Source organism: Perca flavescens, chromosome 8, assembly GCF_004354835.1.
Source record: "Perca flavescens isolate YP-PL-M2 chromosome 8, PFLA_1.0, whole genome shotgun sequence".
Classification (NCBI taxonomy): Eukaryota; Metazoa; Chordata; class Actinopteri; order Perciformes; family Percidae; genus Perca; species Perca flavescens.
This window is the reverse complement of record NC_041338.1, coordinates 8,964,060-8,981,699: the sequence shown is the minus strand read 5'-3', so window position 1 is coordinate 8,981,699 and position 17,640 is coordinate 8,964,060. Positions and strand designations below refer to the sequence as shown.

General features: G+C 40.5%; 1 protein-coding gene across 1 annotated transcript in view; it reads right to left on the bottom strand.

Annotated features, from left to right (window-relative positions):
* The window catches only part of kiaa1549la (KIAA1549-like a), a 198,396-nt gene that overhangs the window by 101,426 nt on the left and 79,330 nt on the right, over positions 1-17,640 (bottom strand). The window contains exon 12 of the mRNA XM_028584441.1: positions 8,199-8,386. Within this exon, the coding sequence (XP_028440242.1) occupies positions 8,199-8,386 (188 nt within the window). The remainder of the gene's footprint in view (positions 1-8,198; positions 8,387-17,640) is intronic.

The window sequence follows — 17,640 nt, the reverse complement described above, 5'->3', positions numbered from 1 at the left end:
ATCAAAATATGGTCACCCAAACCTAAATGCTTTGTGATCTTGCCATAGTCATATGGCTTTTGGTCTCGACTGAGTCCAGGTGTCTTTATAATGTTCATAATAATATTGGAGGGAAAGTGAAACACAGTTTGGACGGGGATTTTGTTCGGCTTTTCACAAGTTTAGACAGCTACGCCGATGTTTGCTAACATTAGCGCAACAGCGTTAGCCTAGCCTGCTAGGTAAATATTACACTGCCTTTGGAGTTTCCTATATCTGCGTCCATGTTGTCAACATAAGACCTGTGATGTTAGTACACCTTTTGTACCATCATTTTATTGAATGAAAAGCTACACTCCTATGAGATGGGTGGCTTTTTGTTACTTTACACACAAAGTTAACTGACTATAATTAGCCTGTACGTATGCTAGCAGACATTAGAAAGGTAAACACTGCTTAGAGACTTATTAGGCGACTGGTCACTCACTACAATGGACATTTTTTAGAGGCCCATTTACGATTTAGAAGGTAAATATACACTGAAATATTTCCGTAAGGGCCTTTTACATATTGGTAAACGTTGATAACAACATGTATATGCCTGTTTATGGTGAAAATAAGCGATTTATTTCAAGATAGCATATTCAACCTTGTTACACTGTAGAGTCATCTGACGTTGGTCTCCAATATGGCGCCCATGATTTGAGTTGGCCACACTCTCAATATAAAGGGCGCTAGTTGTGTGTAGCTGGTATTCTTCTGCTACTGTGTGTGTAGTAATCTAGCTCATTAGCGCCTCCACTGGAGTGGTGGTGGTAGAATCAATCAGGAAATGAGCTACCTAGACCGTGCACCAGGCTACTGAACGAGACTGAATGTAACTGTGCAACCGGCCAGCCCGTTAGAGTCTAATGTAATCAAGCGATGTCTGGGTTCTCGGCAAGTTTGAGTTATTAACCAAGCCTTGTTTCTGGTGCATCTTAGATGATGTGTCCATGGAAATTCATAGGCTACATTACCAAGGGGAAAGTATTATATTACATACAAATACACATAATGTTATCTTGGTAGTTATGTTATGTAAAGGTTAGAAGTGAATGTTGCTACATGGTTGTTAGACTGTCACGAGGAGACCGCGCACGAGGCTACCGAATGTAACCGTGGCCAGTGCGTGAGTCTAGTGTCGGTCAGTATGAGTGTGTAAATCGTATGTTGAGACCAAGTGTAACTGCTACCGCTTGAGTCTTCCGCGGTGTCTTGGTTCCTGGTAGGGGAAGTAAACGCGCGATCACAAGAAGTGACTTCAATACTTAGTTAATCAATAGTTTTAGCTATGCAAGCAGCGTGGCTCTACAGATGGCAAGTGGAATGTTGCAATAACTAACAAATATGGGACAGACATTCATGTTCTCAACTTGATGAATTGTAATAATTTTGGTTATGCTTTAACTTTTCCTCTAACTTAATCGCCAGGTTAAATTTTGGCAAAACTAAACACATTCTCATCAGCCTTAACTGTGTCTAATGCTAATTATCAAATGTTAGCATGATAACATGCTTAACTAATGCAATCCAAGATTCTGAAATCTCAGTTTATTCCACACTATATACATACTGAGTATATAGGGGGTAGTTAATTAAATAAGTTAAAGTACTCTATGCTTTTTGGCTTTTTCCCCTTTCCTTTATTGTGTTATATATCTTTTTTGTGCACGTTATAGGTTTACAAAGCGAAAAAGCCCAAAGTCCACCCAAAGGCACTTACCATCTCCAACAGAAAACACTGTTCAGACTGCTCCAACCTGCTCTATTGTAGTCCAGCCCTTACTTCCATGACGAACGTGCATCATTTTGTAACACATATTATAATGCTCGCCTAGCTGCTAGCGTGGCACACCCTCATACTCTGCTTCTAACTGGGTAGTAGCATGGATGTATTAAGAGAATGGGTAGTAGTCCTTTTTATTCCTAAATTCTCGTTACACATACGGCAAATATCCTTTACCGACATGTTGCTTGCTTGCTGAGCTAACGAGCTATGCTTTGCCTGCAGCAGCAGGGGCAGGCTTGTGGTTGTATTTTCATACACTTCGTGGATCTGATTGGTTGATTTAGCCAGTCTATCACCAACATAGGTGATAGACAAATGGTTCATCCAATCAGCTAACCAGTATTTTCGCCTCTTCCCAAAAGTTCTCCAACGGAAAGTTCCCAGATGGTTATGCCGAGCAAATGTGAAGCAATCCATCTGGCAGAGTCAGGTTAGAGCTGCCCCCCTGGTGGCTGAAACAGATAACTGCATTGTTTAAAAAATGAGTGGAATATAATTACGTCTGGCAAGATCAGATATTTTATAAATATCTTAAATAACACAAAACAACTAAATGGTGGTAGGTAATACATCTGATTTCATATAATGCTTTAGTAAAAAAAAAAAGAATTTCCTGGCAGACGATGCGAGCAGCAGGACGCAAAAAAACCAAAATGACTGTTGCTAGTCTGGACATCTTACCATGCCAAGGTTGCAATAAATGGTTCCTAAATGCCACATTTGATGTTAGCTTACTAATTGATTGTGGGTTTTGTCTAGATTTGGACTTTTATACGTTTATTCCACTTTGTTTAAACGGCGAAGTGGAGGAAGCCTAGTGACGAGTCCATAGCAACCAGTTTGTGTGTTGAATGTTACCCAGAGTGCCTTGCTGAATGGTCTCAATGTTTTATTTCATGTGAATACTAGTTTACTAGAGGAGTAACTTAGTATTTGAAATAATGCAGTAATGCAGGAAGTGTGCATAGTTTCCATGCTTATTGTGTTTCCACAACAACGTTAGTGAGTAAATCTACCAAAATGGCCCCCACACCATAACAGAGGAGTGTGATGCGTCAGATGAGAATGCAGAGGTTTAGTCCAGGATGTCATGGCTGTAAAAAAACAATGGGAATCTGTATATATTTGCCAAGTGCAAACCAATACAGAAGGTATTGATAAATTGTTGGGGTAGGGTCATGCCTTTTTTCCAAGTCATTTTGGAGGGTCATAGAAATTTTTTTACTGGTGAGGGGAGGGTCATGTCTTTTATGGCTAAAGGTCCCAAAACTCCTCTGGTGGCCCCTTAAATAAATAACGAACAGTCCCTTAGTTTCAATAGGGCCTTTGCTGCTGTCGGTGCTCGGGCCCGAATTAATGTGATATTTAATGTGATGTGATATTTTATATGATGTTTTATTTAACAGAATAACATTATGTTGTTCTATCCTATCCAATATTTCCTATATTTCTAAGCAGATTTTCTATGCTGTATTCTGATAAAATGCCTCCCCCCTGACTGATTATTGGTCCCTTCCTGTGCCACCCCACTTAAAAAATCCTGGTATTGCCCCTGTAGCTGAGGTCGTGGTTCCAGGTAAGCCCCACTCAACCCACTGCCAGCCAGCCTTTCCTTTACTAGCACACCTTATGTTAGGAAATGAACTGTTAGCCTATACATCTTACGAGTCATTTGGAGTCATTCTCATAACAATATATACAGGTTGGTAAAGCTGATTATTGCATTATGCCAGCCCTTCCAGCATTTTTATCGGTCATCATTGTTACCCTGAATGGCTCCCTCTGACATGGCTATAGCCAGGGTTATAAATATAAATGTGTTTATCGTCCTCGAGAAGCAAAGCACAACTAATCCCACCTCTATTAATTTCTGTTTAGTGGTGTGTAAATATGAGGCACTGTCTGTGTGTGTGTTTCAGAATTTGCATTTCTGTGAAAGGAGGCATGATGCATCTTATTTATGGCTCGAAACTTGCCAAAGGAAAGATGTCACCATTGAATGTGTGTGTGTGGGTGAAGCTTTTAGTAGAAAATGTCTTGAAATGGAAGTTTAGAAAAATAGTTTTCATAATTTTTTTTCTAATGTTTTTTTATTTCATGCATAGATTATAACTCCCTAGTTAAATCCATTGGGAATAAGACAGCTTTGCACATTTTGGTAAATTCATTTAAAACTGATTAGGACGGATGGTTAAAAAAACGTATTCGTCTATCATGCATAAAAAAATAGAACACAGTAACAAAGATTAGTGCACATAGATCACAGATCACATGAACCTTGAGTAGTTAAAAAAATACAGCTAAAACTATATGGAAAAAGCTGTATCGCTGTATTAAATGCCATGTTGAGACAAGTAGCATAAAACATGAAGATTATTAGCATCAAATGCACCCTAAATTCCACAATATCCATCTTCCATCTTTGTAATGTTATCTCAGACATACAGTGTCCAGTAAACCAGTGTAATTCACTTTAGGTTATCAGTGCCTGTGAGGACAAATTATCAGTTGATAGTTTAGGTCAGTACTAGGATTTGATGACTTTTTTTTGGTAAAAAGAATAGAGGTTCAAAGCTTGTAACTGATCAGTGGGTCTCGTCCCAGAGCATGCTTCTAATAACACTATGAAAACACAGACCTCTAAAACAACTCCAATATCCTTCACTCACTTTTGAAATAATATTCTGTGTGACATTTTCTTACAGTAAAGGTAAGGTACTACACTTCAACTGCTAAATCACGTTTGCTTCTCTAATGACTCATTATTATTATTATTATTATTATTATGTGTCAGGGGGACTTCTGACTGGTTTCTTCTAAAGACAATTTATTTTGCATACATTTTCTTACGCTACATAATAGATTTGTACGTTTTTTTTCCTGAGTCAATCAGGGGTGCAGGATTTTGCAGCAAGAATAAAACCATCTAATTCAATGTCATCTGCATATTTAAAAAATGTGTGTGGGCGCAAGCAGAGGCTTGACATTTTGCAGGGAGTATAAAATCCAATGCTGATAATTCTTGGTAATGAAAGGACAGTTTCTTTTTTACTGAAAATTAGGAGAAAATCATTCATCCAAAAATGTTATTTAACCACAGAATCACCTGGGCTTAATTAGGCGAATCTGGGTTTGTAATTTCCTGAATAAAAGGCAAAAACCCTCTTGAAACAGCTATCCAATGGGTGTATCTGTATTCAGATTTGCTAAGGAAGTGGTTGAGAAAGCTATGAAATCTTCTGGACTGCGACAAACGTCATTTTCAAAACATTACATTGTCGTACTAAAAGGCTTCACAATTGCATTTGCTTAACGTCCCACAGCCATCCCAAATTACTTAATTGATAAATGTTTCTCTCATTGGGAGTATAGGAGCGGGGGCCATACAATAGTATTTTAGCCCTGTAAGCTAGTTCAGCTGGTTGAAGGCTTGCAGTCATGATGCTGACGTCTGCCCGTAGAATGCCAAAATTGACACAAGGGGGAGCACTAACTTTGTTCTAGGCAGCCACACTGACAAGGCTGCCTTTAGATGTGTCGGCAGACATTTTTTGTTAATCTGCCCCACGAGTGCATGCATCAGCCCATGCCGATTATCTCAAAATGGCATTAATCACATTAGTCACCATAACCCTCCTGGGTCTAAGACATTTTTCCAATATTTGGGTCACCTGGTTTCCTTGTGTAATAATGATTGTGTATAACTAAAATTAACTGTAACTAATACAAATAAAAATGTAGTTTATTCCCCAATAAGTCCATACGGTTTTATCCAAAAAGATAGTTGTGCCATCTCGAATGCATTTCCTGTCTGCTATGAGACATCATGCGGCCAAATCATAATTTCCACATCCAGGGCTGCCTGAATGTCCTGAAGCTCTGCCCTAAGAATCTATGCAATATTAATTACAGCCTCTGATGGTTGACACACTCACCTGACAACATTCTGGGAGTCAAGATGGCAGAAATAACCGTTCTGTTGTGATTTTACTGTTCTGGACTTATTGTGTAAAGTCTCAGAAAAGACACTGGAGTTCCATGCTGGATTACAAGGACGCTAGCTTGAAGCAATATGAGAAATTGAGCATTACATAACAATAATAATTAATGTATGGATTCATCTGTTATAGATTTATTGTACAAAGACACTGTAGTTTTCGGCTAGATTAAAAAGCTTCTGGAAGGTCCTCATTGAAACTGTGCATTTTCTGCTTCTAAACAGAAAAAAAGTTAGTCCCTACACTGTATTGATCTTGAAATATTGAAAATTACATCAAACCGGACGTGTGGATGTCGACGTCACATTTTATGTGGATATAAATGGATACTAACAGTTGCTAGACAGTGCAATATTTATTAATAAAAAAAAATGTGACACACTTCAGTGTCCAGTGGCGAGCCTGTGTTCACACAAGATTATATAGCCAGCTCCATCGGGTCTAGCAGGTCTGTCATGAGGCCTGATTCATTTAAACTGGTAGTGGGAATCATCTTGAGTAACGTGGGCATAGGAAGCATTGAAAATGTGAGTGGGACAATTTAATGGGAGTCTGGGTGTCCTCCCCCAGCGGCAACCTCTGGTGCTGAAAAATGAAGCTGATGATTTTTCTTATATGCATATTTAAGGGTGTTCCGCATAATTTAGCGGGATTTTTTTTGGAGAATATACGGTGCGGAAGCATAAAAACAAGTAACAGGTGAACAAAATAACAAAGAAATGAAATATGAACATTTAGTTAAAATGACAGCTATGTTTGAGGCATTTAGCAAGCTCGTGTGTGTGAGCGTGCTATGTGAGAATCTGTCTGTGTACAAAGTAGCAGGGGAAATGTGGAATGGAGTTTCATTGATTTGGGCATTTTCTAAATAAGCAAGCAGAATGGATTTGATAATGAAGCACTGACCCAGCGCTCTGAAAAGCACATTGAGTGGATAAAACAATGCAATGGGTCTAAACTAATAATTTTAAAAAGTGGATGGGACTTGCCCCATGCTGAGTAATAACCCCCTCAAGAACCTGCTGTGAGGTTCTTACATACATTTGTTGTATCTAAAATCCCTGGTGTAGTAAAAATCTGTTCTACAGTAATTTATATATTTGACCTGTTATAATTCACAGCCTCTTTTTGCTTAAATGGAACCTTTCCAGCTAACCAGGACACACCACACACCCTTAGTTCTAAAAACCTTATCATTTGCTTAATCCAAATTTGCATCTACATACATGCATTTTGTCTTCTTACTGTTTCCAAACAGCTTCTTGGATTTATCTTTAGATTATGTTAATCTGTCTGAGTCTGCACTGCTTACTGTTGGCTTTTCTTTGTCTTAACACTGAGATGCACAAACAAACACTGATGTCTGGTTCAGCTGCAAAGCTTGGTATTGTGTCACTGGCTTGTTCACTGACTGATACAGCTTCTCAAGAACGTTGTGTTTCCTCTTTACAAGGCTTCCAGCTGCGAAAAGACAGTATGTCTGATCAGCCAGTTATTTTATCCCTGTATCTGTGCAGAACCACATTACTAAATGAATGATTTGAAGAAGCAGGCTTTGCCAAAACATCTACATTATGAATTATAATGTCAGCAGTGTGATTGAAGTGACCTCTTCTCCCAGACTCTGACTGGCATCTATTACAGTTGTGTTTTAATGATGGTTTGTTCAAACACCAAACAGTAACAGCAAATGCCAACCTGCCAACTGTTTGTTGTTCTGTAACTTAACAAATAGTTTAAGAGCTTGAGTTTGTCTTTATATGCATTTGGTGTTCTGTAATGTTTCCAAACCTAATTATTGCAAACAATATTTGTATATGGTGGCCCTGAGAGCTCAACATACTGCAAACTAAGAAAACATGCAAATAGACTCAACACAAGCAAATAAAAGAAACGTTTTCACCAATTTGACCACAGCATTTAGAAAACATCTTTACCAACTTGACAACAAACGAAAATATCAATTTGACGACACATGCGCAGCATTTAGAAAAGCGCTGCAAGAAGCTCACAACACAATAGAAACCGGTACCAGGGCAGAGGTTGATTTAGGCCATATTTGGGTGGGCTTTTTTTTAAAGATAATTTTAGGCCTTTATTTTTACAGCACAGCTGAAGACATGCGGCCGCTCCGTTGAGGTGTAAACTTCTATATACTGTATGGGAGCGCACTCTACCAGGTGTGCTACCCAGGCGCCCATATTTGGGTGGGCTATAGCCTGTAGTTTGTTGAATCACACTATCCTTGGTTTTGTTCGGTCTTTTTGCATACAGTGTATGATTAGCCGTAACAGGTGAAATATTTCAAATGTGTGATGAAAAGATTATTGCTGCTTCAAGTTTGACTCTTTTTATGCCCCCCAAAAGCAGACAGACAATAATTGTCTTACCCTCCTTTGTGTATGTCAGCAGATGGAGGCCTCTTGCTGGCAGTCCCATCCTGGTGGACCTTGTTATCCAATGACAGTGGAGCATCTCGTACAGGCAGCCCCAGTACCAGTGTCTCCTTGGTAACGGAGATAGCCTTATCACCTGTTCGACCCATGTGCTTCTTGGCGTAGTCAAAGCCCTGGACAGGCTGGCAAGGAAAAGGAAAACACACACCAGAAGTCAGAAAACGCTTGATTTTAACAAGATCAAAGCTACTGCAGCTTGTAGATCAATCCATTCAGGAACAAACAGATTGGCCAGAAGATTAATTGCAGAATAACTCAGAAAGGTGTTCTTCTTGTGCTTATAAAATGGGCTTTTGCTATGAGTTTGCCTGTTGGATTGATGGACCAAAAGCAACTTGATGCATCTAAACAATCAGCGTTTTTTTAAAGAAAGGAAAAAAAAAAAAAACACATGCAAAGACAGCAAAAGGCAACACAACATTCTGTAGGAGTCCACAGGACAGTTTACTACACTTTACTAGGTCATAAAAGCTGATAAGTGCTATGTAATTTACAAGCCACAATAACAAGCAATGAGTGTTAAAGCAGGCACAGAAAAAAAAAAAAAAGCAGTTTCAAAGCAAAGTATAGCAAACTGTAGCTGAAGATGGTATGGTCACAAGATACAGTGCCTTGCGAATTTCGGCCCCCTTGAACTTTGACCTTCTGCCACATTTCAGGATTCAAACAGAGATATAAAACTAATTTTTTATGAAGAATCAACAACAAGTGGGACACAATCATGAAGTGGAACGAAATTTATTGGATATTTCAAACCTTTTTAACAAATAAAAAAAAACAGAAAAAATGGGCGTGCAAAATTATTCAGCCCCCTTAAGTTAATACTTTGTAGCACCACCTTTTGCTGCGATTACAGCTGTAAGTCGCTTGGGGTATGTCTCTATCAGTTTTGCACATCGAGACACTGAAATGTTTGCCCATTCCTCCTTGCAAGACAGCTCGAGCTCAGTGAGGTTGGATGGAGAGCGTTTGAACAGCAGTTTTCTGTTCTTTCCACAGATTCTCGATTGGATTCAGGTCTGGACTTTGCCATTCTAACACCTGGATGTTTATTTGTGAACCACTGCATTGTAGATTTTGCTTTAGGTTTTGGATCATTGTCTTGTTGGAAGACAAATCTCCGTCCCAGTCTCAGGTCTTTTGCAGACTATCAGGTTTTCTTCCAGAATGGTCCTGTATTTGGCTCCATCCATCTTCCCATCAATTTTAACTATCTTCCCTGTCCCTGCTGAAGAAAAGCAGGCCCAAACCATGATGCTGCCACCACCATGTTTGATAGTGGGGATGGTGTGTTCAGGGTGATGAGCTGTGTTGCTTTTACGCCAAACGTTTTGCATTGTTGCCAAAAAGTTAGATTTTGGTTTCATCTGACCAGAGCACCTTCTTCAACGTTTGGTGTGTCTCCCAGGTGGCTTGTAGCAAACTTTAAACGACACTTATTATGGATATCTTTAAGAAATGGCTTTCTTCTTGCCACTCTTCCATGAAGGCCAGATTTGTGCAGTATACGACTGATTGTTGTCCTATGGACAGAATCTCCCACCTCAGCTGTAGATTTCTGCAGTTCATCCAGAGTGATCATGGGCCTCTTGGCTGCATCTCTGATCAGTCTTCTCCTTGCATGAGCTGAAAATTTAGAGGGACGGCCGGGTCTTCGTAGATTTGCAGTGTCTTATACTTCCAATTCAATATTATCGCTTGCGCAGTGCTCCTTGGGATGTTTAAAGCTAAGGAAATCTTTTTGTATCCAAATCCAGCTTTAAACTTTTCCACAACAGTATCTCGGACCTGCCTGGTGTGTTCCTTGTTCTTCATGATGCTCTCTGCACTTTAAACAGACCTCTGAGACTGTCACAGAGCAGGTGCATTTATACGGAGACTTGATTACACACAGGTGGATTCTATTTATCATCATTAGTCATTTAGGTCAACATTGGATCATTCAGAGATCCTCACTGAACTTCTGGAGAGAGTTTGCTGCACTGAAAGTAAAGGGGCTGAATGCACGCCCAATTTTTCAGTTTTTTATTTGTTAAAAAGGTTTGAAATATCCAATAAATTTCGTTCCACTTCATGATTGTGTCCCACTTGTTGTTGATTCTTCACAAAAAAATTACAGTTTTATATCTTTATGTTTGAAGCCTGAAATGTGGCAAAAGGTCGAAAAGTTCAAGGGGGCCAAATACTTTTGCAAGGCACTGTAAATTCAACAATCAAAGCTAACAACAGATGCACATAGTGTGAATGTTATTTCCCAAGACGTTTTGAGAAAATGCTACATTACAATTTCTCCTGAACATCTTCATGTTTGTAGAAATTCAATTCAAGAGTTGAAGCTCAAGAAATATGTCCCATTTCCCTAAAATAAGACCCTGTAGACTCAGTTTTTGCAGCTGTCTGGCTGTTAGTGTGACCGTTTGCCTATGATAGAACAAGGACGTTAGCCTACTACTTTATGCAAATACTTACTTTACAAATATATTATTTGATTAGCTGTATAAAAACAAGTTCTATTGTAACACAATTCTGTCTGGTTATTGCAGCGCCATCAAAAATGAATTTAAAGTAACTATGTAAATGTTTCTGAAACTGTACTTTTTCATCTGATGAGCATAAATGACCTGTAACAGTAAACAAGATTAACAGTGAAAAGAACGCTGCACCTCCAGTCACCAGTCTGTCAAGCTCCTGCAGTTCACGGACGACACTCATTGGACTCATCTCTGCTGGGGATGAGTCCGCCTACAGGTGGGACATTGACCACCTGGTGACCTGGTGCAGTCAGAACAACCTGGAGCTAAACGATCTGAAGACAGTGTAGATGGTTGTGGACTTTAGGAAGGACGCAGCCCCACCCTCCCCCATCACCCTGGGTGACTCCACAGTTAACATTGTGGAGTCCTTCTGCTTTCTGGGCTCAGTCATATCCCAGGACCTCAAGTGGGAGCTGAACATCAGCTCTGTCATCAAAAAAGCCCAACAGAAAAATGTACTTCCTGCAGCAGCTAAAGAAGTTCAACCTGTCAATGACAATTATGGTGCACTTCTACACTGCCATCATTAAGTCCATCCTCACCTGCTCCATCACCATCTGGTATGCTGCTGCCACTGCTAAGGACAGAGTGCAACGCATCATCTGCTCTGCTGAGAAGGTGATTGGCTACAATCTGCCGTCTCTCCAAGACCTGTACACCTCCAGGACGCTGAGGCGGGCAGGAAAGATTGTAGCAGATCCCTCTCACCCCGGACACAAACAGTTTGAACCCCTCCCCTCTGGCAGGAGGCTGTGGCCCATCAGGACCAAAACCTCACGCCCCTCTGCAGTCAGCCTTACCAAAAAGGCCCCGGTCCCCCACTGTCACTGTCACTGACACTCAACCCCCTCCCCCACCCGTAGTCACTACTCTTAGCACTAACCTTCATCCTGGACTATACATCTGCCCTTGCACATATTATATATTATATTTGCACATTCTGCACTCATTCAGCCTCTTTTTCCTTATGCAACAATTATTTTCCATGCATATATTTGTTTCTGTATTTGTTGTTTATTTCATAGTAATGTTTAATATGTTTGTTTGCTTGTTCATGTATGCACCATTCACCCAGGCAAATTCCACAAAAGTGTAAGTTATTGTGGCAATAAACCCTTTTCTGATTCTGATTCTGATTTTTATATAGGTTTCATTTAGGGCTGCACAATTAATCGCAATTTAATTGAAATCGCAATATGGACTAGTGCAATATCTAAATTGCATGGGGGGGAGTAATTTGTTAAAGGCAAAACATGTCAAACCATTCTGAATTAAGTATTGTGGTGCTGCATAGATGGCCGGCTCTACAATCACACATTCTGATGGGTCACAGATTTCGGGGTAACACCAGAAAACCCTGTGTTAGTAAGTATCCGGCCAGCTAAAAGGGTAGCAGGAGATTTTTTTACATAGTCCTAATTGTATTTGAATTTTATTTCAGAAGTTATCTGTTGTAGTTATGATACTGGGACAGTGCATTCACAGAAAAAAAGCAAAAACTCCCTGTGTCCAAAAATGTCCCTCTTCCATTTAGCGCGTGGTTTTAATTTCTTTTTAGTCCGTGTTTGTGTTAGCCTACTATTTTCTTTTCCCTTGTCCCCGTGTTCTTGTGTAAAGCATCCTTGGGTTCATGAAATGCTCTATATAAATTAAAGTTATTATTATGTTCGTTGCTACAACAAACTCTTAATGCTTTGGCTCGTGACACAGTGATATTGATAAGGTTACCCGGTTTAGCTCACAATAGATCCAGGCTAAGTTACCAAATGCAACACTTGAAATGCAATGACGCATCTGTAACATATTTTCTTATTGTAAATAAATGATTTTCTGTCTGAGCAAAATATTCATCGCAACTATATAACCTAACTCAGTAATACAGTGGGTACAGCACCAAAATGAAAAGACCTTTACGACAGCAGGAGTATAATTAAAAACACTACCGCTTTTGTCCAAAGTGGCGGCTGGAATCAATACAAACTGAAAGTTACACATAGCGACTTTAATAAAATGAATTTCTGCCTATTGGGTACTATTTTTCCACCCAAAAGAAAAACACAGGTGATTTGCTGTCAGGGGTTTTGGCATAAATAGATGAGGTGAAAATGATGGGTTTTGCTAAAGCCTCCAAGGCCTGGACACATTCTGTGTATTACTAAATACATTTTAAATTAAGGAATAAAGAATGAGAGAGAAAAAAGAAGAAGGTGTGGTGGCAAATTTTATTTTAACCATTTGTTTAATGATATTGTTTAAAGATTGTTTTAAACCTCCACATAATCCTGTTCCTTCCTGTAGACTTAAAGGCACCAGTGAGAGAGCTGGCCTTGTAGACTGTGAGCAATAGCATAAGTTATTTTCGCTAAAGAAATTGCAGCTCCTCATTTGTTTATTTCTCTCAGATAAAGTGAAGAAGGCTATAACACTGTCTGAGCCGTATCTCTTTCTGTCTCCTGAGATAAGCAGGTGTTTAGTCTAATGTAGGAGACACAGGAGCAGAATGGAAGGTTGTAAAATCATCTGACTGTCTATGGTATTTTTTAGAAAAGTGGCAGCATGCTAAAGATATTTGAAGAGGGGTGGCTTAATGGAGTTTCTTCACTATAAGATGTTTTGATTTTTAGGTTTCTAGTTAGGAAAGACATTTTCAGTTGTGCTGCATGTACCTTTGAAACTGTGTTTTCTCCATTTGCAAATGTGAATAAATACTCAAAGACCAACCTTTGGTTTAATTCTCAAACAGTCGTTATTCGTTTTCATTTGATCATTGACATTTCTAAACGCTGCTGCTTCATAGGAAAACTTCCACGACAAAGGTTACACAACTAAGCAGACAAATCCCAGATTTTTTGCCTTCCCTTTTCTATTTTGAGCAGCTCTAAAATGGGACGCCTAATGCATTTGATGATGCATGCTAAATTCTGAGTGCATGTGAGGTCAGGCAGCATGGGCATCTGGATGATGACGTTGTCAATAATTCATCAGAAATACACACTGCATTGCCATCAGCGAGTTCCAACACAGTGTCGGGAAATTGATACGTGCTTATATAGAACACACACGGATATGCGCCTTCTCACCATGGCATGAATATATGGATTGATATTGCGTGTATGTGCATGCAACTTGTAGTCACTGAAGTGATGTATGATGACAGTTGTGACTCTATTGTGTGAAAGATGTATGGAGAGTGCAACATTAGTTCGCCTATGCCCTCATGCTGGTTCTGAGGTGTTCTGTGTGTGTGTGTGTGTGTGTGTGTGTGTGTGTGTGTGTGTGTGTGTGTGTGTGTGTGTGTGTGTGTGTGTAAAAACATGTAGTGTCAGGGGTGCACATTGCCAGTAAAAGATGCGTCATTCTGTGGCTGGCGGGTAATGGATGTCATGCATGGAGACAATATAGATTCTCAGAAATGACACGGCCGAGTGGTGTAACCTTGAAAAGTGCGCCTGACTTTTCACGACTTGTATTTTACTGCACTGTTTTTTTCACACTCACATACAGTGGGGCAAAAAAGTATTTAGTCAGCCACAAATTGTGCGAGTTCTCCCACTTAAAAAGATGAGAGAGGCCTGTAATTTTCATCATAGGTACACTTCAACTATGAGAGACAAAATGAGAAAAAAAAAATCCAGAAAATCACATTGTAGGATTTTTAAAGGGGTGATAGAATGATTATATATGGTATTTCACACTGTTCCTTATGGTCTCCTAATGGGGTATGTAACATTGGTTGGGCTGAAAATGGCCTGATTGTTATTTTATGGGCCCTTATGCATCCCTGTGTTTTGGCCCTATTTGTAACAAGAGCATTTCTTCCAAATATGGTATACTCATGAATATTTAGATGAGCTGCGCGCTGATTGGTTGAGCAAATTGCCATACGCACATATTAGAGACGCGCGCTGATTGGTTGAGCGTATCGCCATACACACATTAGAGACGCGCGCTGATTGGTTGAGCAAATCCCCAATACACACATATTAGAGACGCGACAGAATCTCATATTCCAGACACTGCAATGTTTCCTTACCAATTTCACTTCTGAGACTTTTTTATGTGAGAAATCAACTATATAAATCTCAAATATGGGCCGTTTTACGAAAATTGATGGCTAATTGCAAATTTGGTAAGACGTGTCGGACTTTAGGAACTCCACACAGTCTTGACGAGAAAGCGGCAGCCTGCTGAGCTCCATACCCAGCGCAAAGTCACCCTTTGTGGATACTGCACTAACGGGGCTCCGCGAACGGCTGCCAGCATAACTATAATATATTTACGGTTTGAATTTCGTCACGCCACTTACATAACATCATTCCCCAATGTCTTATAAAGCTAACTGTTGTGTCCGATTTGATTTTAAGGCATTTTTATGAACGCAAGGCGTCTTTGTAGGACGAGCAGCTGCTAGCTATATGTCCCATTCAATACAATGGGGAAATATCGCAGCTAGCTAGCTATACTTTCGGCATTATTAAAGTATATTTACAGTTTGAATTTCGTCACGCCACTTATATAACATCATTCCCCAATGTCTTATAAAGCTAACCGTTGTGTCCGATTTGATTTTAAGGCATTTTTATGAACGTGAGGCGTCTTTGTAGGACGAGCAGCCGCTAGCTATATGTCCCATTCAATACAATGGGGAAATATCGTAGCTAGCTAGCTGCCCTTTCGGCATAACTATAGCTATATTTACAGTTTGAATGTCGTCTTGCCACTTATATAACATCATTCCCCAATATTTTATAAAGCTAACCGTTGTGTCCGATTTGATTTTTCAGGCATTTTTATGAACGCGAAGCGTCTTTGTAGGACGAGCAGCTGCTAGCTATATGTCCCATTCAATACAATGGGGAAATATCGCAGCTAGCTAGCTACACTTTCGGCATAACTATAGCTATATTTACAGTTTGAATTTCGTCACGGCATGAATATTACAGGTTCTCCAAGGTCTTACAAAGCTTAGCTAACACTTGTCCGATTTCGGATTTCAATTGAATGCATTTTTGTGAATGTCAGAGTTAGGAGGAGGCTAGCTAGCTCTCATTGATGGACTCCAGCAGACCGCGGGCTCTATCAATGAGACTCGCGGACCAGAGGCGTTTATTTCCCCAATTGTTTGTTTAAATAACTCAACACACGTATCCATTAGAAGATTAACTGGAACCTGCGGGCTGCAGTAAAAGATTGCGGGTGTAACAAGCTTGCTGACCGCGCTCTCAGTCACTCACCGGCCGGCCGGTAGCAGGAAGAGGGGAGGGAGAACAGCGAGCTGCAGGCCCTGGAGCTCTGTCAGGGCAGCGGCGTGTAGTAGTCCAGTCACCCAGAAAAGGGTGGGTTTGCGCGGGTATTGAGCACCGGGCCGCCGGCCGCTGAACTCCGACACACAGTCGGACGAAATTTGCAATTAGCCATCCATTTTCGTAAAACGGCCCATGTTTGAGCTTTACATAGTTGATTTCTCGCATAAAAAAGTTTCAGAAGTGAATTTTGTAATGGAATAGCAGAGATCTGCGTGACCTAGATTCAGAAGACTACCTGATCTCAGGTCAGTTGTGTAGCCTATGTAAATATTGGGGCGTGATTGTTCTCTTAATACACCCATGGGCGTGACAAAGTTACAGGTCTTGGGAGGTTGACGCCTATTTACCCACCGAACTGTCGTTATTCAACTATGACATGGTAAAATCGGTTTTGCATTCTATCACCCCTTTAATGAATTAATTGGTAAATTCCTCGGTAAAATAAGTATTTGGTCACCTACAAACAAGCAAGATTTCTGGCTCTCAGAGACCTGAAACTTCTTCTTTAAGAGGGTCCTCTGTCCTCCACTCATTACATGTATTAATGGCACCTGTTTGAACTTGTTATCAGTATAAAAGACACCTGCCCACAACCTCAAATAGTCACACTCCAAACTCCACTATGGCCAAGACCAAAGAGCTGTCAAAGGACACCAGAAACAATTGTAGACCTGCACCAGCAGGGAAGACAGAATCTGCAATAGGTAAGCAGCTTGGTGTGACGAAATCAACTGTGGGATTAGAAAATGGAAGACGTATAAGACTGATAATCTCCCTCGATCTGGGGCTCCACGCAAGATCTCACCCCGTGGGGTCAAAATGATCACAAGAAGGGTGAGCAAAAATCCCAGAACCACACGGGGGCCCCTAGTGAATGACCTGCAGAGAGCTGGGACCAAAGTAACAAAGGCTACCATCAGTAACACACTACGCCCAGGGACTCAAATCCTGCAGTGCCAGACATGTCCCCCTGCTTAAGCCAGTACATGTCCAGGCCCGTCTGAAGTTTTCTAGAGAGCATTTGGATGATCCAGAAGAGGATTGGGAGAATGTCATATGGTCAGATGAAACCAAAATAGAACCTTTTGGTAAAAACTCAACTCGTCGTGTTTGGAGGAGAAAGAATGCTGAGTTACATCCAAAGAACACTGTGAAGCATGGGGGTGGAAACATCATGCTTTGGGCCTGTTTTTCTGCAAAGGGACCAGGACGACTGATCCGTGTAAAGGAAAGAATGAATGGGGCCATGTATCGTGGGGTTTTGAGTGAAAACCTCCTTCCATCAGCAAGGGCATTGAAGATGAAACGTGGCTGGATCTTTCAGCATGACAATGATCCCAAACACACCGCCCATGCAACGAAGGAGTGGCTTCGTAAGAAGCATTTCAAGGTCCTGGAGTGGCCTAGCCAGTCTCCAGCTCTCAACCCCATAGAAAATCTTTGGAGGGAGTTGAAAGTCTGTGTTGCCCAGCGATATCATTGCTCTAGTGGAGATCTCATGGAGGAATGGGCCAAAATACCAGCAACAGTGTGTGA